We start from the raw sequence: 26,096 nt of genomic DNA, 5'->3' as shown, positions 1-26,096 counted from the left end.
AAACTGATGGATATTTGAGTAAATTCCAGTTCCAGTTTTGTACTATAACAAAAAACTTTGCCATGACAATTGTTTTATTAATATTCTTTGCATCCTTGCCTATTTTTTTCCCTTGGGAGAAATTTATAATTGCAGAACGGCTGGGTAAAGTGTGTGTATTTTCTTTCTTTCTTTCTTCCTTCTTTCTTTCTTTTTAAATTAATATACTATTTCTTTTTTAAAAAATGTATTGAAGTTAGTTGATTTACAATGTTTTAATTTCTGCTGTACAGTAAAATGATTCCATTATATATATATATATATATATATATATATGTATATACATTCTTTTTAAAATATTTTCTTAAATCTCATTGTAAGACAAAAACAAATAGATATTATATTAGGACTCTTGGTTGCAATGACAGAGACTTAATACAAGCTGGCTTAAGCAAAATATGAGATGTATTGCCTCATTCATCTGGGTGTTGGCCTCAGGGTTAACTTCCTTTGGAAACTCAATTGATGTCAGAGAATGTGCCGTCCTCCTTGCTTTTACACTGCATACAGGCTTTTTCTAAGGATGGGATTATAGTTGCAGACAGCTCTATGCTTATATCATTTTAGCCTAGGACGTCTAGAGGAAAGAGAACTCTTTGTTCTCTTTGATTTAGTTCTGTAGTAATCAGGGCTTATTTGATCTCCTTGATAGAAACCCAGTTTAAGTTGATTAAATAAAATATGTGAACATGTTGGCTCATGTAACTGAAAAGCCTGAGAAAGAGTGCTGCCTCAGGAACAACTAGATCCAGGGGCTCAGAAAATACCATTAGGGCTTGCTATTTATCTTTCGTCCCACTCTTTTTTGTTGGCTTCGTTCTCAGCAAAATTTCTCTGCCTCTTGTCAAAATGATTCATGGCAGCTCCAGGATTAAATGTCTCAGAAGTCTCATGAGTCTCAAAAAGAGTACAGTTGTCCCTTGGTATGCAAGAAGAATTAGTTCCAGGACCCCCTGCAGATAGCAAAATTGAGGATGCTCAAGTCCCTTATATTAAAATGATGTAATATCAGCATATAACTCACAAACATGGTCCTGTACACTTTATTTTTATTTTTTTTAGGTGTGCACCTGTGGCATATGGAAGTTCTCAGGCTAGGGTGTAAATCGGAGCTGCAGCTGCTGGCATATGCCACAGCCACAGCATCTCCAGGTCTGAGCTGTGTCTGTGAACCACACCACAGCTCACAGCAATGCTGGATCCTTAACCAACTTAGCCAAGCCAGGAATTGAAACTGCATCCTCATGGATCCTAGTCAGATTCATAACCACTGAGCCACAGCAGGAACTCCCTCCAGTACACTTTAAATCATCTCTAGATTACTTACAATACCTACCACAGTGTATGCTTTGTAAATAGTTGCCTGTAGGTAAGAAATTCAAGTTTTGACTTTTGGAACATTCTGGAATTTTTTCCTCTCAATATCTTTGATTCATGGTTGGTTGAATTCCCCGGTGTGGAACCCAGTGACTGAGGGCCAGCTGTACCTCATTTTTGATGTTTGCAACGAAGATTCTAAGGAAGACTTGGGCCTGGCTTGATATTTTGTTTATCTTTTAGCCGATCATGGTGGCATGGGAGAATGAGATAATCTGATCATTTAGGATTGGGTCACGTGCCACCAAGGCACAAGAATAGAGGAAGCTCTAACAAAACCACAAGGACTCACAAGGGAGGTGAAAAGTTTGTAAAAGAGAAAAAAGAGAGGGTGGATTCTTCGCCAACAGAAAGAACAGACATCAGTTACAATGTCATCAGCCCTCTGAGAACCAGAGTTGGGATTTGGGAGAAGGATGTTTCATATCAAAAGAGGAGGAGAGGGAATAATGATTGATAAAAAGGACAAATATCCACCAAGTCATTGTTTTCTAGATGTTGCTTCATGTATTTTTTGGCCATTTGTATTTGTTCTTTGTGTGTGTGTGTGTGTGTGTCTTTTTGTCTTTTTAGGGCCGCACCTGTGGCATATGGAAGTTACCAGGCTAGGGGTCCAATCAGAGCTATAGCCACTAGTCTACATCACAGCCACAGCAATGTCAGATCTGAGCCGCATTTGTGACCTACACCACAGCTCACGGCAACGCTGGATCTTTAACCCACTGAGCAAGTCCAGGGATCAAACCCACAACCTCATGGTTCCTAGTCAGATTCTTTTCTGCTGCACCATGATGGGAACTCCTGTATTTGTGCTTTTATAAGTTTCCCGTATGTTTTGTTGTGAAGGCAGCACTTCTGTTGATTTGCAGGATTTCCTAACATATTGACATTTAGCCTTTTCAGTTATTCATGCTGTGAATATTTTCACCAGTTTGTCATTTATTTCTTAATTCTGATATATGTATCAGAATTTTATATAAGAAAACAGTTTAAAATTTATGTGGATCCATGCAATGGTTATTATAATTTTATTCATCCTAAATATAGCACTAAAATGTTCAATGACTTACTCTGATTTAGTTTCCTCATCTGTAAAGTGAGCAATAACTTTTCTTCCTGTACTTATTATATAACGATAAAATAGCATTAATTTCTTTCAAAGTATAGACCTCAAGGTAGTGAGTACGAAATATTAGAGAACAATACTCTGAGTCAGTGCTGCCAGAGGATATTTAATGTCATCCCGTTGGAAGTACCACAAGTGATCCATTTATAGCTTGAAGTTACTTCTCTTGCCAAATAGAGCAGAATGAACTCTCTCCCCTTTATCTAGCTGGCCAAGGCATGCAGTGGGTGGAGGAAATGCTTTCGGCTACAGAGAACACAAATGCCAGAGCCTGCAGGTTAAAGAGAAAGAGAGCTACAGGCCTACAGAGCTAAACTGAACAGACCAAAGCCTGCCCCAGGTTGAACAAGAAAGCAGGCAGCCAGACCTTTCCTGATTGTAACTATAGGGACACCCTCCATTTGTGGTAATGCCTTGGCACTTAAAATGAACTTTGAGGAGTTCCTGCTGTGGCAAAACAGGTTAAGGATCCAGCATTGCCTCTGCAGTGGCATGGGTTCAATCCCCAGCCAGCACAGTGAGTTAAGGATCTGGCATTGCCACAGCTATGGTGTGAGTGGCAAGTGAGGCTTGGATTCAACCCCTGCCCCAGGAATTTCCATAGGCCGTGGGTATCGCTGGAAAAAAAAAACCCCGCAAAAAACCCCACAAACCTTTGAGGAGTTCCAAACACACAAATTAAGAACTCTCTGTAAGTAGAATTAGGGTTCTGGTACAAGCTGTGTCCTCATGCGGTCTACTGTGGGACAAGAGTAGCTTAATGCTTGGATGAAGATCAATAGAGTCTTGGAGAATCAGGATTGGATGAGAAAGAAACTACTCCTCTGATAACAACAACCAAGAGTTTTCATAAATTCCTTTTTGAAGGACTGGAAACTGTTATCAGATTCCTCTACTATGTACCTTTGATAGTTTATCACATTTACTTTTTTTAAAGAAATTTTATTTCTATACTAAATATATATGCTTTTTAGGGCAGCACCTGCGGCATATGGAGATTCCCAGGCTAGGGATCGAATCAGAGCCACAGCTGCAGGCCTATGCCACAGCCATAGCAACGCCAAATCTAAGCTGAGCCTGTGACCCACACCACAGCTCACCTCAAGGCCAGGTCCTTAATCCACTGAGTGAGGCCAGGGATCAAACCCGCAACCTCATGGTTCCTAGTGAGATTTGTTTCTACTGAGCCATGACAGGAACTCCTCTCACATTTATTTTTAAATTAATGTGTAGTAAAATATAGATACCAAAAAAGGTGTGCTTAATCATGGTCGATAAGCCTTTTTGTCATTTTTATGTGCAACTTTTCCACGTATTGTCATATAGAGATTTATGCAGTAACTGGTTTCTGGGGCCTGACTGGCAAGCCAGATAAAATGTTCAGTTTTCCATGAAAATTACTGTTTGGGGCTTATTTTAGTTTGGGTATGCTGCACTTGATGAAAATCACTTTGAAAAGGATAAATTGTCATTTATCATAATCCCTTAGATTCAGGGTTCTCAACTCTGGTTAAACTCTAGAATTATCTGTGAGGTTTTAAAGAAAATGCTGATCTGGCCCATGTTAATTAAATTAAAATCTCCAGAGGTGGTTAAAAAAAAAAGGTACCCTAAGTGATTATAATGTGCAGCTAGATTAAAAGAGCTGACAGAACATTGCATAAAATGTGAGGTTTTAAAGTCAAGTCTTAGAGAATATTTTCATACACAATGGCACATGCCAAACTGAGGCGTGGTGAATAATTCAAGTAATCCCTCCCAAAACCACAGAGTTCTTGGCATATATCTAGTTGTTTGGGGGAGAATTTTTTTTCACTAGTCAGATAATTTTGAATGTTGTTTTTAAAATTTTTATTTTATTTTTTGTTTTTAGGGCCACACCTGTGGCATATAGAAGTTCCCAGGCTAGGTGTTGAATTGGAGCTGTAGCTGCCGGCCTACACCACAGCCACAATGCTGGATCCAAGCTGCCTCTGTGACCAACACCACAACTCAAGGCAATGCCAGATTCTTAGCCCACTGAGTGAGGCCAGGGATCGAACCCTCATCCTCATGGATTCTAGTTGGATTCCTTTTTGCTGTGCCACAATGGAACTCCTGAATGGTATTTTTTAAAATTCAGATATTTTGCAGGTGTTGAGATTATCTAAACTGGCAATGGGGTGGAGAGAGAGAATTTTATAAATGGGGCAAAAATGGAGACTTTATACATTTAAAATTTTTTCTTCTTTTCACCAGAGTTAGCTGTGTTAAGTTTATAATAATGCTCCTTTGCCCCTCCCCCTTGCTGTTGTACTTAACTGGCAAAATTCCAACTCTGGACATATATCTGTATCCCTGCACCTGTGCATGCAAGTGCTAAAGTTTATATTCCCTCAAAAGCTGATATTGAAACAAGAATTTTGGTTAAAAGAGTTGATTTGGGAAGTATAGATTATACTGGTTGAGATATGGAAGGGAGCACATCCAGTAGAGGGTGTATGATTAAGCCAGTCACCACAAGTAGCTACCACGAGGAAACTCTGGGCAGCAGTGCAAAACACAAACTTCAGAATTGTCCTACTTTGGCCTTTATAAACCATCACCTGAGAATCATGATTTGAAGCATTTGGGGCCTGTTGTGGGTCCAAGCAGGATAGCTTTTGAAAGTTCTGGAATAAAGAAACCTTAAGCACAGAGCTGGAGTTCCAACCATTCCAGTTCACTGATCCACATGACTTTTAGAAATGGGCTGGAGTTCCCGTTGTAGCACAGCGGAAGCAAATCTGACTAGGAACCATGAAGTTGTGGGTTTCATCCCTGGCCTTGGTTCAGTGGGTTAAGGATCTGGCATTGCCATGAGCTGTGGTGTAGGTCGCAGATGCAGCTTGGATCCCACATTGCTGTGGTTGTGATGTGGGCCAGCAGCTGTAGCTCCAATTCTACCCCTAGCCTGGGAACCTCCATATACCACAGGTGCAACCCTAAAAAGACAAAAAAAAAAAAAAAAAAAAAAAAAAGAAAGGAAGTTCCTGTCATAGCGCAGTGGTTATTGAATCTGACTAGGAACCATGAGGTTGAAGGTTCGATCCCTGGCCTTGCTTAGGATCCACTGTGCCGTGAGCTGTGGTCTAGGTCGCAGACACAGCTCAGATCCCATGTTGCTGTGGCTCTGGCGCAGGCCAGTGGCCACAGCTCCAATTAGACCCCTACCCTGGAAATCTCCATATGCCATGGGAGCAGTCCTAGAAAAGGCGGAAAAAAAAAAAAGAAGTGGGCTAAGGCACACTGAAAGTCCAAGGGATAGGACAGAATTGTTGGGGGGAAAATCACACAACTAAGAAGATTGGCATCAACACAAATTTCATGATTTTCTAGCCTCAAATAAACATTTCATATAATTGGTAATTCTACAGTATTTTTCTCATAAGCTCATGTTCCTATTAAAAAAAAAAAAAATCCACGTCTGATAATACCGTATCTGGATTGCTTGTGGGTCTGTTTCTGTTGTTTGTTTTTCTCTTGCATTTCTGTCTTTTGGTCCTTTTTCCTGGTGATGAAATAAAACTTTTACAAGGCAGGACAAGAAAAATGCAAACATAAAATTGTCTGTCTGTTTGGGCCTCTTCCATCTGTGTCATACATTAACTAGATCTCGTCAAAGATGAGAGTGCCTGCTCAAAAATAAAGATAAATGTTTTTTCCTTTTTTTCTTACACTAACAATGTAACTTCTTAAAAGATTGGCATTCTTTCCCAAGTCCATAAGGGGTCATGACGATTTGTTACTCTCTTTGTTTGTGCTTGCCTGGACTAATTATCTTTGGTGAACTTTATGTAATATGTTGGTATATCATTTTGATGTTGGATCCTTTGTCTCAAAAATGTATATGACTATGCTTTACTTCTAACAGGCAGAATAGTTCTCAGAGTTTTTAAGAGTCTACCTCCTAGGTTATAATCCTCGTTCTGGCTCAAATTCTTCTTTTTATTCTTAACTGGATCATTCATCAGTCAAATTTTTGTCAACACTGGCATGCTTGGTATTATTTTTAATTTGAAGATATGTATGTATGAAGGTTCTGGTTGATGTTACCTTCCCCTAAAAGGATTTAACTTTTTTTTTTTTTTCTTTTTGGTCAGCAGTTAGAGTGGGGCCAGATCATACTGATGCTTTAGGAGATTGAGATAAATTTAGGTTATTACAGGGTTTGTGAGAGTTGGTTTACTTTTATTTGCTCTTATTCCTAGATAGAGATAAGTTTACTACTTTGGTCTTTTAAATTTCCTACGAGCATTATTAAGTGGTTGTTGACCTGCTACCTTTATTGTGTATTTACCTTTATCAATGAGATTTTTCCTTTTGTAATTTTCACATTTCTAGTGTGGCCTTTTCTTTTTTTGCTTAGAAAAGTCATTTCTTGTAAAGCTAGTTTTGTGGTGCTAAACTCTTACCATTTGCCTGTCTGTAAAACTGTTTTTTGTTTTTTTGCTTTTTAGGGCCACACCTGCAGCATATAGAGGTTCCCAGGCTAGGGGTCTAATCAGAGCTGTAGCTGCCAGCCTACGCCACCGCCACAGCAATGCCAGATCTGAGCCACGTCTGTGACCTACACCACAGCTCAAGGCAACACCGGATCCTTAACCCACTGAGCAGGGCCAGGGATCAAACCTGAAACCTCCTGGTTCCTAGTTGGATTCGTTTCCGCTGCACCAGGACGGGAACTCCTGTACATAACTTGTTGCTTTCCCCTTGCTGCTTTTAATATTCTCTATTTATCTTTAATTATGCCATTTCAGTTACAATGTGTCTTGCTGTGTTCCTCTTCCGGTTCATCCTATTTTGGACTCTTGCTTCCTGGACCTGCATATCTGTTTCTTTTCTCAGGTTAGGGAACTTTTCAGCTATTATGTCTGTTGCCTGTCTTCTAATATGTTCTCTGCCTCTTTCTCTCTCTATTCTCCTTCTGAGACCCTGTAATGTGAATAATGGTATGTTTGGTGTTGTCTCAGAGTTCTCTAAACTGTCCTTACTTTAAAAATTTTTTTTCTGTTTGGCTTCAATGATTTCCACTACCCTGTCTTTCAGTTCACTGATACATTTCTCTGTATCATACAATCTACTGTTGATTTCTTCTAGTTTATTTCAGTTATTGCATTCTTCAGCTATGTTTGGTTCTTCTTTATTCATTCCTTCCTTCCTTTCTTCCTCCCTCCCTCCCTTTCTTTTATTTTGGCTCACCTGCAGCATGCAGAATTTCCCTGGTCAGGGATTGAACCTGCACCACAGCAGTGACCCAAGCCACTGCAGTGACAATGCTAGATCCTTAACCTGCTATACCACAAGGAAACCCCTATTTTCTTTGTGTTAAACTTTCCACTATTGATCCATTCTTCTCCCAAGTTCTTTGAGCATGTTTATGATGTCAATATATTTATTAGGTAGATTGCTTATCTCCACTTAACTTTGGAGGACAGGAAGTTTATCTTATTCCTTCATTTGGAACATATTCCTCTGCCACCTAGTTTTGCCTAATTTCTTACTTTTATTTCCATGTACTTGGTAGGTTGATTAGGTGTCCCAGTCTTGGAGAAATGGCCTTATGTAGGAAACATACTATGGGGCAGAGGAGTATACATCCGTCTAGCTTCAGAGCTCTATGCTCTAAGGGTGCCCTATATGTGGGCTCTGTGGGTCCTTGTGTTGTGGCAAGCTGACTGCTGTGGGTAATCTAGGAGGTGTGGCTGGCCCCTAGTCCAGTTGGTTTCCAGGCCTTGCCTTGTGCAGAAGTTGCCAACTGCTGATGGTTGGGTCTGGGTTTTGGCTGGCTTCATGGCCAAGGGAGTCCCAATTCTTATTCCAGACCACTGGTGAGAGAGACTGGGTCCTGAGCCCTCTGGTGGGTAGGGTCAGGTCCTGGTGTGCCTGGGGGCTCAGGGCAGTCCATGGCAGCCAGCGTGCTGGTGGGTGGATCTGAGTCCCAGCTTAATAAGCTAGAGGAAGTATATTCCCACCATGGTGCAGTAGGTTAAGAATCTGACTACACTGGGAGTACCAATTGTGGCACAACAGAAATGAATCCAACTAGGAGCCATGAGGTTGTGTGTTCGATCCCTGGCCTTGCTCAGTGGGTTAAGGATCCGGCCTTGCCATGAACTGTGGTGTAGGTTGCAGACACGACTCAGATCTGGCATTCCTCTGGCTGTGATGTATGCTGGCGACTACAGCTCTGATTAGACCCCTAGCCTGGGAACCTCTACATGCCACGGGTTCAGCCCTAAAAAGACAAAAAGCCAAAAAAAAAAAAAAAAAAAGAGAGAGAGAAAGAGACTCTGACTACACTGGTTTAGGTCACTGTAGAAGCATGGGTCTGATCCCTGGCCTTTCACAGTGGGTTAAAGGATCCAGCATTTCTGCAGCTGTGGCTCAGGTAACAAATGTGGCTCTGATTCAGTCCCTGGCCCAGGAACTTTCATATGCCATGGATGAAACCATAAAAAGAAAAAGAAAGGAAAAAAAAAAAAACTAGAAGAGTACTTCAAAACTGTACTTTGCAGCACCACTGTCCTTGTGGTGGGCTGTACTTCTCCAAGTGGCTACTGCCACGATCTACAACTGCAGAGTGAGCCACAATTTCCTTCTGCCTCTCTAGGAGATTCTCTGAGATCAACAAGTATGTCTGACCCAGGATCCTTTCAAATTACTGCTTCCCAGGGGTATAGCTCAGCGATAGAACATTTGCAAATTACTGCTTTCATCCTGGGTCCTGGAGTATGGGAGATTTTGTGTGCCCTTTTTTTTTTTTTTTTTTTTTTTAATTATTATTTTCCCACTGTACAGCAAGGGGGTCAGGTCATCCTTAGATGTATACATTGCAGTTACAGTTTTTTTCCCCACCCTTTCTTCTGTTGCGACATGAGTATCTAGACATAGTTCTCAATGCTATTCAGCAGGATCTCCTTATAAATCTATTCTAGGTTGTGTCTGATAAGCCCAAGCTCCCGATCCCTCCCACTCCCTCCCCCTCCCATCAGGCAACCACAAGTCTCTTCTCCAAGTCCATGATTTTCTTTTCTGAGGAGATGTTCATTTGTGCTGGATATTAGATTCCAGTTATAAGTGATATCATATGGTATTTGTCTTTGTTTTTCTGGCTCATTTCACTCAGCATGAGATTCTCTAGTTCCATCCATGTTGCTGCAAATGGCATGATGTCATCCTTTTTTATGGCTGAGTAGTATTCCATTGTGTATATATACCACCTCTTCCGAATCCAATCATCTGTCGATGGACATTTGGGTTGTTTCCATGTCCTGGCTATTGTGAATAGGGCTGCAATGAACATGCGGGTGCATGTGTCTCTTTTAAGTAGAGCTTTGTCCGGATAGATGCCCAAGAGTGGGATTGCAGGGTCATATGGAAGTTCTATGTATAGATTTCTAAGGTATCTCCAAACTGTTCTCCATAGTGGCTGTCCCAGTTTACATTCCCACCAGCAGTGCAGGAGGGTTCCCTTTTCTCCACAGCCCCTCCAGCACTTGTTATTTGTGGATTTATTAATGATGGCCGTTCTGACTGGTGTGAGGTGGTATCTCATGGTAGTTTTGATTTGCATTTCTCTTATAATCAGCGATGTTGAGCATTTTTTCATGTGTTTGTTGGCCATCTGTATATCTTCCTTGGAGAAATGTCTACTCAGGTCTTTTGCCCATTTTTCCATTGATTGATTGGCTTTTTTGCTGTTGAGTTGTATAAGTTGCTTGTATATTCTAGAGATTAAGCCCTTGTCAGTTGCATCATTTGAAACTATTTTCTCCCATTCTGTAAGTTGTCTTTTTGTTTTCTTTTTGGTTTCCTTTGCTGTGCAAAAGCTTTTCAGTTTGATGAGGTCCCATGGGTTTATTTTTGCTCTAATTTCTATTGCTTTGGGAGACTGACCTGAGAAAATATTCATGATGTTGATGTCAGAGAGTGTTTTGCCTATGTTTTCTTCTAGGAGTTTGATGGTGTCCTGTCGTATATTTAAGTCTTTCAGCCATTTTGAGTTTATTTTTGTGCATGGTGTGAGGGTGTGTTCTAGTTTCATTGCTTTGCATGCAGCTGTCCAGGTTTCCCAGCAATGCTTGCTGAATAGACTTTCCTTTTCCCATTTGATGTTCTTGCCTCCCTTGTCAAAGATTAATTGACCATAGGTGTCAGGGTTTATTTCCGGATTCTCGATTCTGTTCCATTGGTCTGTCTGTCTGTTTTGGTACCAGTACCACACTGTTTTGATGACTGTGGCTTTGTAGTATTTCTTGAAGTCTGGGAGAGTTATGCCTCCTGCTTGGTTTTTGTTTCTCAGGATTGCTTTGGCGATTCTGGATCTTTTGTGGTTCCATATAAATGTTTGGATTGTTTGTTCTAGTTCTGTGAACAATGTCATGGGTAATTTCATAGGGATTGCATTGAATCTGTAGATTGCTTTGGGTAGTATGGCCATTTTCACAATATTGATTTTTCCAATCCAGGAACATGGAATATCTTTCCATTTCTTTACATCTTCTTTGATCTCTTTGATTAAGGTTTTATAGTTCTCGGCATATAGGTCCTTTACCTCTTTGGTCAGGTGTATTCCAAGGTATTTGATTTTGTGAGGTACAATTTTAAAAGGTATCATTTTTTTGTATTCCTTTTCTAATGTTTCATTGCTGGTATACAGAAATGCAACTGACTTCTGAATGTTAATCTTATATCCTGCCACTTTGCTGAATTTATTAATCAGTTCAAGGAGTTTTGGGGTTGAGTCCTTAGGGTTTTCTAGGTATAGTATCATATCATCTGCATACAGTGACAGTTTGATCTCTTCTCTTCCTATATGGATGCCTTTTATTTCTTTTGTTTGTCTAATTGCTGTGGCTAGACTTCCAAAACTATGTTGAAGAGCAGTGGTGAGAGTGGGCATCCCTGTCTTGTTCCAGATTTGAGTGAGAAGGCTTTCAGTTTTTCCCCATTGAGGATTATATTTGCTGTGGGTTTATCATAAATGGCTTTGATTATATTCAGGAATGTTCCCTCTATACCCACTTTGGCGAGGGTCTTGATCATGAATGGATGTTGAACTTTGTCAAATGCTTTTTCTGCGTCTATTGAGATGATCATATGATTTTTGACCTTTTTTTTGTTAATGTGGTGTATGATGCTGATTGATTTGCGTATGTTGAACCATCCTTGTGAACCTGGGATGAACCCAACCTGGTCATGGTGTATAATTTTTTTGATATGTTGTTGGATTCGGTTGGCTAAGATTTTGTTGAGAATTTTTGCATCTATATTCATCAATGATATTGGGCGATAGTTTTCTTTTTTGGTGGTATCTCTGTCTGGTTTTGGAATGAGGGTGATGGTGGCCTCATAGAATGTCTTTGGGAGTATTCCTTCTTCTTCAACCTTTTGAAAGTTTAAGGAGGATGGGCACCAATTCCTCTTTATATGTTTGGTAAAGTTCACCTGTGAAGCCATCTGGTCCTGGACTTTTATTTGTAGGGAGTGATTTTATGACCTCTTCAATTTCATTTCTAGTGATCGGTCTGTTCAGTTGGTCTGTTTCTGCTTGATTCAGTTTTGGCAGGCTGTAAGATTCTAGAAAATTGTCCATTTCTTCCAGATTGTCAAACTTGTTGCCATACAGTTGTTCATAGTATTCTCTTATGGTTTTTTGTATTTCTGCTGTATCCGTTGTGATTTCTCCTTTTTCATTTATAATTTTGGTTATTTGGGTTCTTTCACTCCTCTTTTTAGTGAGTCTGGCCAGGGGTTTATCAATTTTGTTCACCTTTTCAAAGAACCAGCTCTTGGTTTTATTAATTTTCTCTATTGTTTTTTGAGTCTCTATTTTATTGATTTCTTCTTTGATCTTTATAATTTCCTTCCTTCTGCTGACTTTAGGACTTTTTTGTTCTTCTTTTTCTAATTCGTTTAGGTGGAGGGTTAAGTTGTCCATTTGGGATCTTTCTTCTTTTTTGAGAAAGGCCTGTATTGCTATAAATTTCCCTCTGAGCACTGCTTTCGCAGCATCCCATAGATTTTGAGAGGTTGTGTCTTCATTATCATTTGTTTCAAGGTAGTTTTTAATTTCCTTTTTGATTTCCTCATTGACCCATTGGTTTTTTAGTAGCATGTTGTTTAGTCTCCATGGAGTAGGTTTTTTCTCTTTCCTTTTCCCATGGTTGATTTCTAATTTCATGGCATTGTGGTCAGAGAAGATACTTGAGATAATTTCTATGCTCCTAAATTTATTGAGGTTAGCTTTGTGTCCCAATATGTGGTCGATTCTTGAGAATGTTCCATGAGCATTTGAGAAGAATGTGTATTCTGCTTTTTTTGGATGTAGTGTCCTGAAGATATCAATTAAGTCTAACTTTTCTATTGTTTCCTTTAGGATCTCTGTTGCTTTATTGGTTTTCTGTCTAGAGGATCTGTCCATTGATGTGAGGGGGGTATTTAGGTCTCCTACTATGATTGTATTCTCATCAATATCTCCCTTTATGTCTGTTAATATTTGTTGTATGTATCTGGGTGCTCCTGTATTTGGGGCATATATGTTGACAATAGTAACATCCTCTCCTTGGATGGATCCCTTAATCATTAAATAGTGTCCTTCTTTGTCTTTCTTTATGTCTTTTGTTTTAAAGTCTATTTTGTCTGATATGAGCGTTGCGACTCCTGCTTTTCTGTCATGTCTATTGGTGTGAAATATTTTTCCCCACCCTTTCACTTTCAATCTATATGTATCTTTTGTCCTAAGGTGAGTTTCTTGTAGGCAACATATTGAAGGTTTTTGCCTTTTTATCCACTCAGCCAGTCTGTGTCTTTTGATTGGGGCATTCAGTCCATTGACATTTAAGGTGATAAGTGATAGATGATTATTTATTGCCATTTGAATCTCGTGTTCCAGTTGATTCTATGGTTCTCCATTTTTTTTTTTTTTTGGTTGGATGGTCTCCTGTTATTATCTGCTTGAGTGTTTTTTTTTCATTTTTTGCAAATGCAATATTTGGTTTTGGCTTGTGGTTGCCCTGTTTTTTAAGTATGCTAACCCCTTCCCATAAATGTGTGTTTTAGCCTGATGGTCCTGTAAGTTCAAACACTTCATTACTATATTAAAATTAAGAAGAGAGACATACATATAAACAAAAAGGGTTATTTACCTCCTGACATCCCTTGCCCACATTTTATGGTTTTGATGATTCTTTTTTCTTTTTTTCTTTTTAATTTTATTTTGTTTGAAGCATGTTCATGATTAAATCTGTATGCTGGCTTATTTGAGTGACTGCTCTCTGATTGCAGTTTCCTCAGTCCTAGTTCTTCCTCTTCTTCTTCTTCTTTTTTTTTTTTTTCTTTTCTTTTTTCTTCCCTTTCCTTCCTTTCTTTTTGGTTTAGAGAAGCCCTTTCAATATTTCCTTTAACCTGGGTTTTGTGTTGCTGTATTCTTTAAGTTTTTGTTTGTTGGGAAAAATTTTTATTTCCCCTTCTATTTTAAATGATATTCTTGCTGGATAGAGTATTCTAGGTTGCATATTTTTTCCTTTGAGCACTTTAAATATCTCTTGCCATTCCCTCCTGGCCTGTAGTGTTTCTGTAGAGAAATCAGCTGATATTCTTATGGGGGTTCCCTTGTAGGTAACATTCTGTTTTTCTCTTGCTGCCTTTAGGATCCTCTCTTTATCACTAACTTTTGCCATTTTTATTATGATGTGTCTTGGTGTGGGTCTGTTTGGGTTCAGTTTGTTTGGGGCCCTCTGTGCTTCTTGTATCTTGAATCCAGTATCCTTTAGACTTTGGAAGTTTCCAGCAATAATTTCTTCAAATATATTTTCCATTCCCTTATCTTTTTCTACTCCTTCTGGAATTCCTATTATGCGTAGATTGGCCCGCTTTATATTATCCCATAGGTCTCTTATATTGCTTTCCAGTTTTTTGATTCGGTTTTCTGTCTGTTGACCAGATTGAGTGATTTCCATTATTCTATCTTCCATATCACTGATTCGTTCTTCTGCATTATTCATTCTGGTTTTTACTGCCCCTAGTTCAGTTTGCATCTCTGCAAATGAATGTTCTAGTTTTTCTTGGCTCCTCCTTATATTTTCTAGTTCCTTTCTGAGGGTATCTGCATTACTGTTCATATCTTCTCTTAATTCCTTCAGTATTTTCACTATTTCTCTTTTGAACTCCAGGTCTGTCAGACTGCCGAGATCTGTTTCATTGTTGACTGTTTTAGGTGAGTTCTCCTGTTGGTTTGACTGGGGGTGGTTTCTCAGCTTCTTCATCTTGCTTGTTGTTTTCTTTCTCCTGAGGGAGTTGTACTCTCCGTGATCGGGCAGTGTTTGCCTTGTCACTGCCGTGGAATATTTCCTGAGGGCTGGCGTTGTTGGTCAATCTTTTTTGAGGCAATGTGGCTTTTCTGGAGTGTTGATGGGGCTAACAGTGTTTTTTTTGAAGCAAAGGAGGACTTCCTGAGGGCAGACAGGACTGAGAGGTCCACACCGCGATAGTAGCAGATTTCAGTTGGTCATGCAGAGCTTGCTCTGGTGTTTTTAGGCTGTGGGGTTCTTGCAGGGGGTTGGCGGTGTTGGGCAGCTGCTTTTTAGGGGTGCATCACCCCCTGGGGGCTGGAGCAGCTATCTGGGGCACTGAGAACCTGAGAGGCTCTTCCCTAGGGCAGCCCAACTCAGAATGACAGCCTGAGAATGTAGGCGGATCTTTTCACAGTCTGGCTGAGCTTGTTGCAGCTTTTCTGGGCTGCAGGGGGTCCTGCCTGGAGCTGGCAGTCCTATGCAGCTGGTCCACTAGAGCATCCCCTGGGGGCTTGGGCGGGTAGCAGGGCCGTTGGAAACCGAAGAGGCTCCTCCCCGGGGCAACCCGACTCAGAAAAACCATCCGAGATTTAGGCCGATCTATTCACAGCCTGGCTAAGCTTGTTCTAGCTTTTCTAGGCTGCAGGCCTTTTCTCGGGGGCTGGTGCTGTTTGGTGCTGCTCTGCGGAAGTGTAGCCCCTCCAAAGGGCAAGCAGGCCTGTGCAGGGACAGCCCCTGTGGTGGTAGGCTTCAGGCAATTGTTGAGGCCAGCCCTCCTGGATGGCAGGCAGCCCCAGGTCCGTGAGAGCGTAGGGCGTGGCGGGGGTGGGGGGAGGGGATGCACTGGGAAGCACAGTTTTCAGCTAGCTAGTGGGCCTGTAAGCTTGCTGTGGCGTGGGGGGTATTCTATGGGGACCCACCCCTTCTTCTCTCCCCTCCCCAGCACGGGCGTAGACCAGGCTCTTCTCCCAGGTTCCCTCTGATGTGGCTTTCCCCTTCCCCACCCCTGAAGTATTGCTCCCTTCCTCTGCGACAGCTTTGTTTTCTAGTCTCCCAGGCAGTCTCTGCCCTGTCAACTGGTTTCTAGACCTCCCAAGCAGTTTCCGCTCTGCCCCGCCCCCCTAGCCCGGGGACTAATCTCTGGAGCCGAGGTCTCGGTGCCCAGCTCCCGCCCAGGCGGCGCCCCCCGGCCCTTTCTCGGGGACTAACCTTCTGCGGCGAGGTCTTGGTGCCCAGCCCACACCCGGCGTCCCCCGGCCCTTTCTCAGGGATTAACCTTTGGAGGCGAGGTCTCGGTGCCCAGCCCCCACCCAGGCGTCCCCTGGCCCTTTCCCGGGGACTAACCTTCGGAGGTGAGGACTCGTGCCCAGCCCCCACCCAGGCGTCTCAATTTTTGGTGACTGTGCCCGTAGTTCAGATGGTCCGTTGGGTTCTTGATCGGCTTTTCCGTACTCCAACTTACTGCTACACTCTTCTCTGCATCTGGAGATTCCTCCGGTTCGTTTGATCTTTTGCCCGGTAGGTGACTTTCCAGGGTGCGGGATCCCTTTCTCCTCCGCAGTTCCCTTTCGGGAGCCCCCGTCCCGCTCGGATTCACCTTCTCTCACTCTCCTCTTTTCTCCTGTTCTGCCCGATAATGTCACAAATTTCTTGCCGTTATTGGAGTTTAGGTTCCTCTGCCAGCGATTGGTTGCTGTTCTGTGCGAGTCATTTATTCTGTAGATGTGCTTTTTTTGTTGTGTTTGTGGGAGAGGGCGAGCGTGTCTTCCTACTCCTCCGCCATCTTGTCCTCTCTCTGTGTGCCCTTTTAGAGTGGAATCTCTATATCCTACAGCTTTCCAGCCCCAATGGCCTTCAAAAGCAAACATTCTGGAGGGTTCCCTCGTGGTTCAGCGGGTTAAGGATCTGGCGTTGTCACTGCTGTGGCTCTGGTTACAGCTATGGCATGGGTTTGATCCCTGACGTGGGAACTTCTGCATGCCATGGGCATGGCCAAGAATAGATAAACACATTAAAAACAATAGAACAAAAAAACACAAACATTCTGGGGAATTCTTCTTCCCAGTGCAGGACCCCCAGGCTAGGGAGACTGATGGGGGCACAGACCTCTTGCTTCTTGGGGAGAACCTCTGCAATTGTAATTATCTTCCTCCCTGTTGTAGGTTGCCTACCTAAGGGTATGGCTCTTGACTATACCAAGGCTCTACCCCTCCTACCTGTCTCATGGTTTCTTCTTTAGATCTTTGATTTTCCTGCTATTCTTCAGGACTTTCTCATCGATAGTTGCTCTGTAATAGTTGTAATTTTAATGTGTCCCTGAGGGGGTCTTCCTGCTCCTCCATCTTGGCCACTCCCCCTCAACATTAAAAAAATTGAAGTATGAACATTTTTTTTTTAGACAATGCTATTGCACAACTTAATAGACTATAGCACAGTATAAACATAAAGTTTATATATTTTGGGAAATAAAATAATTTGTGTGACTCACTTTATTATGATATTTACCCTACTGCAGGAGTCTGGAACCCACACTATCTCTGAGGTGTGACAGCAGTCTTCAGAGGAAGTGAGAAAAGACTTGCTTTGGATTAGCTTGTATCAGACCAACTACCAGCTGAAGACAACTACCAAAACTGGATAAAAGCCAAACCAAACCACATATATATATTTGCTTTTTCAGCCCACACCCGTGGCATATGGAAGTTCCCAGACTAGGGGTAGAATTGGAGTTGCCAGCTTACACCACAGCAATGCAGGATCCAAGCTGCATCTGCAACCTACACCACAGCTCATGGCAATGCTGGATCCCCAACTCAAGCAAGGGCAGGGATTGAAGCTGCATCCTCATGGATACTAGCCAGATTCACTTCTGCAGTGCCACAATGGGAACTCCAAATATCTCTGCATATTTGAAGAATTGGAAAGGAACTAATGCATCCAGGACTTTATGTGACAAGATCTTGGGAGAGAATGGAAATGCACTGAAGTGAGCTGAACAGTTTATGCTAATGTTTCCCCTCTTGGGAAGTGTTCTGATTTGTAGCATGGCGCATAGAGCCTGAGCACCCTTCACTGGCCTCCCACTATATTCAGAACCCCTTCTGGCACATATGGTTTCTTCTTGCCTGGACTGACAGCCCTGTTTAATGTCACCTTTCCTCTTTTAAATAATGCTTTAGTCACACTGGCCTTTTAATTCTTCCTGCTTGAAGCTCACTCATTCTCCACCCTATTCCCTCTTCCTGGATTGAATTCTTTCACTTCCTTCCTGGTTTATTCCTTATACATTTTCCAGGTATCACTTCCTCAGAGAACTTCCATGACAATCTTTCTATGTCCTATCCCACTCTGTCTCTAAATTAGAGACCACTTTCTCCCCAGCACCTACATATAGGACACAGTAAGCACTCAAGAGATATTTATTGAACAAGTGAATGAAAGACTGTTTGAAGGGAGTGTGGCATAGTGGAAAGAACTCTGAATTTTACCTCAGGAGGTTACATTCTAGCTGGGATCTATTTTGGGGTGGTCTTGGGCAATCAGTCCCATCAATGTTTGGAGTCTATTTATTTTATTTCCTTGCTTTTAAAGTGCAGATACCCTACTAAGTTTTAAAGTGCAGATACCCTACTAAGTTCATACAGTTATTGCAAACATAAAATAATATTTGTAAAATGCTACTGCAAGTGTTAGTGTACTACTCACAGACTCAAAAGGAAATCACATATATTCCAACAGCAAAATATCTTTTAAATGCTGAATTATTGACACTTTACTACATTTACCATCATTACCAACTCTTAAAAGGCAAAACTTTATAAATGGTAGTGAAAAATAAATAATTCTATATGAAAAATTTTCATATTGCAAAATAATCATTTATTTATATAATAATATAACTCTGAAACATGTGAGTTTTAAACAAGCCTTTATTTATTTATCTATTATTTATTTCTGTCTTTTTAGGGCCTCACCCCTGGCATATCGAAGTTCCCAGGCTAGGTGTTGAATAAGAGCTGCAGCTGCTGACCTACACCACAGCTCATGGCAATGCCAGATCCTTAACCCACTGAGCGAGGCCAGGGATCGAACCTGCATTCTCATGGCTGCTAGTCAGATTCGTTTCTGCTTAGCCACGACAGAACTCCAACAAGGCTTATTTTTTAAAAGATGCAGCTAATGAGTATATTGTAACACCTAGTAGGAGTTCAGCATTTACAGAATACATTTTCTTGTAACTTTTGCTTTTCCTCTGCCATTCACATTGGATAGTAATTCATACTCAAGACATTTTCAGGAGTTCCCATCGTGGCGCAGTGGTTAACGAATCCGACTAGGAACCATGAGGTTGCGGGTTCGGTCCCTGCCCTTGCTCAGTGGGTTGACGATCCGGCGTTGCCGTGAGCTGTGGTGTAGGTCGCAGACATGGCTCGGATCCCACGTTGCTGTGGCTCTGGTGTAGGCCGGTGGCTACAGCTCCGATTCGACCCCTAGCCTGGGAACCTCCACATGCCGCGGGAGCGGCCCAAGAAATGGCAAAAAGACAAAAAAAAAAAAAAAAAGACATTTTCATATTTAAGTGATCTGTTGAGTGAAAAGGCCTAACAACACTTAAAGGGCTTATTATTTAAGAGTTTAGCACATACCTCAAAGCATTCTAGAAGTGTGATGCTGAAATAAGAGAGAAGTGGTACTAACAACACTCCTGGAAGATTGGAATAGTGATGTCCACATGACCTGCATTGCCTCGGATAGTTGCTAGGTGGCAGCAACAGACCAGAAATTTTAGTTCATTTACCCGATAAGGGCATTGGAAGGGTTCTTTTTCATGTTATTATTTCATTTTTTATTCCGAAATAAAACACTATAGCTGCAAAGCAGGTAAGACAATAAAAATAAGTTAGGGTGTAAATTAGGATGTAACTAATTTACAGAATATAGGTTACCTAACCTTTATGCTTTAGTCTCTCAACATCAATTTCTTTTTCAAAATTCCAGGCAGAGGTTTATTACTCTTCTTGGCTTGTTTTTTCTCACAATCTCTTCTCTTTATAAGCCCTGAAAATGTCAGTGTTCTTTATTGACAGGAAGGGAATGGCACAATTAAACTTTCATTATGCTAAAACTTTGACCTATCCCTGTTGTGAAGATTTTCATCCCCCCCCCCAGGCATTCCATCGGTCCAAGTTCGGTTACAAAAATAAAACAAAACAAAACAACAACAAAAACCTAACACTTCTAGATGGTAAAAACAAATGGATTTAATGTTGGGTTTTAAATAGCATATGTAGTTGTTGGCAGGACTAAGGAAAGAATCTTGGGTAGTTCTAAACCTTAGCTTTGCACCCCAAGAATCTGGTTTGCTTTTAAAAGTATGGACTCTGGAATCCACTGTGGATATATTGAATCAAAACCTCAGGGCATGTGTACAAGTATAATTAATAAATTCCTCGGGTGATTCTAACATGCAGCCAGGGTTGAGAACCATATTGAGGCTGAGATTTTGGGATCTACTCTCAAGGAGAACTAGGCAACCAAGGGAACTACTGATTCTTCTTCAATCAGGAAACCATGTTGAACTGGGAAATTTGCTGGCTTTAAAACTGTCTTCCCTGCCAACATCAGGAAACTGCCATGGTCTGGACACTGTCATATCCTGGAAGCTGCTACTCTAAAACCTGCTACGTGATATTAACTATGATACCAACTAGTAAAATGGGTGTCCTGCAACCTGCCTCTTGGTGCCAAGCAGCTGCAGTCATTGTGACCTGGGGTTGGGTGCTGTGGATTAAATGATCTGGTATTGCTGCAATTGTGGCATAGGTCACAGCTGTGGTTGGTATTCAGTCCCTGACCTGGGGACTTCCATATGCTGTGAGTGCAACCATTAAAAAAAAAAGGTAAGAAGAATGTATATATGTGTATAACAAAGTTACTTTGCAGTACAGCAGAAATTAGCATAACATTGTAAATCAGCTATAGTTTAATAAAATAACTAATTAAAAAAGATTGGAATGCACTAACCCAGTTGTACACTAACCCAGTGATCCACGAAAGACATCATGAAGTAGATGAGTTATTTTAAACAATGGAGAAGATGATGTCATACTAGCACAGATCTGAGGGTGAGTGCATACATGTATACACTAGGGAGGAATCAGAAAGGATGTCTTCCCTGGCTCCTTGATTTCATTGAAGAAGCAAACCAGAGATTAGCTGAAGTCTGTAAGTTTGTGCTTGGATGTATTCTGAGGGAAAAGGCCAGCATTGCCTTTTTTTTTTTGGCTTTAGTGTCTGTCCTTTTCTCCCCTTCCCTATCTCGGTGCTGCAGCTCAGAGCCTGGGCACATGCTGTTTAAAACTTGGCTTTGCTATATATTGCCTTTGTGATGTGTTCAAGCAGCAATACCTGTGATTAGTCCTCTCTTTAGCTGGTCTTATTTACTCCAGACTACTAGATGCTTATTTCGTGTTTTCTAAAGCACACAGTGCTAAGCATATTGATATTTTTCTATACTGTTTTCTCACTTCTAGATAGATTCTTATGCATTTTATGGATTTTCTTTTTCTGGAAACAAACTATGTTTATGTTACACTTTTTTTTTTTTTTTTTTTTTTGGTCTTTTTAGCTATATCTTGGGCCGGTCCCCACGGCATATGGAGGTTCCCAGGCTAGGGGTCTAATCGGAGCTGTAGCCACCGGCCTAAGCCAGAGCCACAGCAACTCAGAATCCGAGCCGCGTCTGCAACCTACACCACAGCTCACGGCAACGCCGGATCGTCAACCCACTGAGCAAGGGCAGGGACCGAACCCGAAACCTCAGGGTTCCTAGTCGGATTCGATAACCACTGCGCCACGACAGGAACTCCTGTTACACATTCTTTTCATGATCTATTTGTGCTTCTTTACTAAGATCTGTTTTAATGTTTTGAAAGTAAACTGTTTAGTCCTCTCTTAGCCTAAGTACAACTTACAGGTTTACTAAAAATTTAAAATCATGTCCTATACACTGAAATAGTTTAAAAATATTTTTAAAACTAGTAATATTGTTTATGCACTTCAGTGAGAAATTATTTTGAGATGTTATTATGAAAATATATAACATGATCTTAAAATGGACTTTGAAAATTTTTATTTTAGGACAGTTTTATATCTGTAAAATTATTATGAAGCTACTACAGAGAGTTCCCCTATTATTAATACCTTACAGTAGGATGGTACATTTATTACAGTTAATGAACCTTAATATTAACCAAAGTTCATACTTTATTCCCATTTCCTCAGTTTTTAACCAACAGCCTTGTTCTGTTCCAGGATTCCATCCACAATACACATTACAGTTGGTCATCATGTCTCCTATGTTCTTCTTGGTTGTTTCTCAGGCCATTCTTGTTTTCATGACCTTGATAGCTTTGAGGATTATTGGTCACATATTTTTACAAAGTGAAATGGAACACTTACATTTTAAATTTTATATTAAAACTTTACATAAAAATTTCAAACACACTCAAAGTTAGAGTATAATGAATCCACATGTACTCATTATACAGCTTCAATAACTATCACCAATTTACTAAGCTTTTTCTATTTGTACTGTCAGACCCCAACCCCAAGGATTTTAAAGTAAGCCCCAAATATAATTTCATAGCACACATATATTTCAGTTTACACCTCTAACAGGTAAGGCATTAAAAACAATACATCCTCAATGAATAATTACATTAAAAAATTAAAGATAATTCTGTAATATTTGTCAATCTGTGTTCAAATTTCCCTAACGGTCTTAATAATGTTGAATTTGTAAATTCAAATCAGGATCCAAATGAGGCTTTAAAAATTTTTTATTATAGTTGATTTACAACGTTCTGTCAATTTCTGCTGTACAGCAAAGTGACCCAGTTATATATATTCTTTTTTCTCACATTATTCTCCATCATGTTCCATCACAATTGACTAGATATAGTTCCCTGTGTTATACAGCAGGATCTCATTGCTTATCCACTCCAAATGCAATAGTTTTCATCTACTAACCCCAAACTCCCAGTCCATCCCACTCCCTCCCCCTCCTCCTTGGCAACCATAAGTCTGTTCTCCTTGTCCATGAGTCTTTCTTTTCTTTAGACAGATTCATTTGTACTGTATATTAGATTCAAGGTATGATAGCATGTGGTATTTGTCTTTCTCCTTCTGACTTACTTTACTTAGTATGAGGGTCTCTAGCATGTTGCTGCAGATGGCATAATTTTGTTCTTTTTTATGGCTGAGTAGTATTCCATTGTGTATACATACCACATCTTCTTAATCCATTCATCTGTCTATGGACATGTAAGTTGTTTTCATGTTTTGGCTATTGTGAGTAGTGCTGCAATGAACATACGAGTGTATGTATCTTTTCCAAGGGAAGTTTTGCCAGATATATGCCCAGGAGTGGGATTATGATCATATGATAATTCTAAATTTACTTTTCTAGTAAATTTACTTTTCTGAGGTACCTCGAGACTATTTTCCATAGAGGTTGTACCAAATTACATTCCCACCAACAGTCTAGGAGGGTTCCCTTTTCTTCACACCCTCTCCAGCATTTGTTATTTATAGACTTACTAATTATGGCCATTCTGACCCATGTGAGGTGGTACCTCATTGTAGTTTTAATTTGCATTTGTACCAAATGAGGCCTATATATTGAATTCTATTGATCTGAAATATGAGACTTTTGTCTTATTTGAGACCTGAGACACAAAACGAAACAACAGTTACACCCACATTACAATATGAAGTGCTAGATTACCTATGCCTACATAATCTAGGTAAGGATTGTTTAATACCAGTTTTAAGATCCTGAGACCAACACCTATCTCAGGCTCGAGTGGATTTCTTTGGGGAAAGTTACTGGGCTTTTCTCTCTTTGCCCTCTTTCACCGTGGGAGAGAGTATTTTTCCTTCACTGCATGCCTAGAGAGAAGGTCTTAAAAGAACTACTCTGAGAGCTTGGCATTTACTCATTGAAACTAGAATGGACTGGTATTTGACCCAGACCTGCAGAAAGTAAAGAGAAAGGCTGCAGATACCCGAATAATGCCTGCCAGGTAGAGCAAAAAAAGCGGTCAAATTCAGAGCAAACTTCGACGTCTATCAGTGCTAGGGCAGAAATATGAGTCCCCACAATCCATTGTAATGGTAGGAGGGACCTGATCCATGGCCATTTTAAAAGGGATCCCATTCACTCAGCCATCTACTTAGGGGATAGTCTCTCTGAACAGAAAGAAATTGAAGGTGTAGCATGCAATACAGAACTGGGATGGGGGTGTGAGTGCACAGCTAAAGTATAGGCATTCTCTATTAAGGGAGCAAAAGTCAGGAATTCCTCATGGAGAAAAGCTCTGAGTAGCCCCTAGAAAGGATCCTGCAAAAGAACTAATCAGCTTTGAATATCCACCAACCTAGACAGCCCATAAGTATCTACCTGCTCCTTCCAATTCTCATCTAGGAAGGGGGAAAGTAAGGCAAGTGGGACTCTCCCACCACAGTAGCCTAAGCAGTACCAAGCTGGGAAAGGGAAGCAGCTTTAAGGTTAAATGTACTCCTGAGTTTTGAATATCAAACTGGACTGTGATAAAGAAAATTGCTTCAGGAGTTCCCGTCCTGGTGCAGTGGTCAACAAATCCGACTAGGAACCATGAGGCTGCGGGTTTGATCCCTGGCCTTGCTCAGTGGGGTTAAGGATCCGGCATTGCTGTGAGCTGTGGTGTAGGTTGCAGATGCAGCTCGGATCCCTTGTTGCTGTGGCTGTGGCATAGGTGGATGGCTATAGCTCCAATTCCCTAGGCTGGGAATCTCCATTTGCCTCGGGAGCGGCCCTAGAAAAGGCAAAAAGACCAAAAGAAAAAAAAAAAAAAAAAAAAAAAAAGCTTCAAACTTGGGACAGAATGTACTTCTGGGAAGGAATATGCATTCTTTTTTTTTTCTTTTTAGGTCTGTACCTGAGGCATATGCAAGTTTCCAGGCTAGGGGTCAAATCAGAGCTGCAGCTGTGAGCCTACACCACAGCTCACAGCAACACTGGATCCTTAACCCCACTGAGCAAGGCCAGGGATTGAACCTGCATCCTCATGGATACCAGTCAGATTCGTTACTGCTCAGCCACAACAGGAATTTCAGAATATGGATTTCTGATAAAATGCTTAAACAATTTCCTAATCAACTGTAATAGATTAAAGCTTCTTCTGGGATACCAGGTACTTCCTCAGCTGAATAACAGTCTGGTGTCTAATGATCTTGAATCCAGTTTAGTACTAATTATCTAACCACTTCTTTACCTGTAAGTGTTCCTTCCATGAGAGAATCATTGATTTGTTTAGTCCTCCTCAATTGTGGAAAGTTTACGATTTGTACCCTAAGTTCTGCTTTTTCAACATGAGTTACAAAAATATTTCAGAGGTAGAAATTTGTTGATGGATAAAGTAAATTTGGTTGTTCCTGAAATAAATTATACTTCAATATCAAATTTCTGAAAAATCACTCTAGGAATTAGTCTCAACTGACTGTCATGACAAATTATAGAGATTTACAGGTGGTTGGTTATGTCCTCAGTTCAAATGTCATTTGGATACAAAGACTGTGATGTCTGTCCCTGTTTCAAAAGGTTCTGGAATCTGGTCATTTTTACACCTACATCATATAGGCAGGCTTTTCCTTTTCTATGTATTACCTTAAACATGATCCTACATCACACACAAATTATTTTAAAGGGTTCAAGGAAGAGAATTATATAACTAGGTTTTAATTTCAATCAGTGGTAACACAAAGCCTAGTTATCCCAAAGCTGTTGTTCAGTTACAAAATTAAAACTTTTCATCTAATTGAACCATGTATTGTACTTGAAGAGCTTGCTTATATTTGTTTGCATCAGAAGCCAAATAATCATATACATTATTGGTAGTGGTATGTTTAAATTGGTACAGCCCTTTGAAAATGATCTGGTAATGTATATCAGGAACAATACTTATTTGTACCCTTTGATTTGGTATTTTAAATCTACCATAAATAATTTTAAAATATGGGAAGGAAGCTACATGAAGGAATATTTTCTTCATGATTTATTTTTATAGTAGCAACTTAAAAATTAGAAGCAACCTGAGAATGTAACAACAGGGACTAAGTAGGTAAATTTATGGTTATACTCACTTAATAGAATGTCATGAAATAACTAAAATATTCATTAGAAAAACAATAACATGGGA

The 26,096-nt window shown here is 40.6% G+C and overlaps 1 protein-coding gene across 1 annotated transcript in view; it reads left to right on the top strand.

The window, feature by feature from the left end:
* The window catches only part of LOC146404800 (uncharacterized), a 112,702-nt gene extending 93,989 nt beyond the window's left edge, over positions 1-18,713 (top strand). The window contains exon 4 of the mRNA XM_085020126.1: positions 17,372-18,713. Coding sequence (XP_084876252.1) covers positions 17,372-17,404 — 33 coding nt within the window. The 3' untranslated portion in view covers positions 17,405-18,713. The remainder of the gene's footprint in view (positions 1-17,371) is intronic.
* The last annotated feature ends 7,383 nt before the right edge of the window (positions 18,714-26,096 follow it).

Source organism: Sus scrofa, chromosome 3 (genome assembly GCF_054392235.1).
Source record: "Sus scrofa isolate SSC_HxYL_T2T_F1_AM1 chromosome 3, Sscrofa_HxYL_maternal_Yorkshire_Landrace_v2.0, whole genome shotgun sequence".
Lineage (NCBI taxonomy): Eukaryota > Metazoa > Chordata > Mammalia > Artiodactyla > Suidae > Sus > Sus scrofa.
This window is presented reverse-complemented; position numbering and strand designations above follow the sequence as displayed.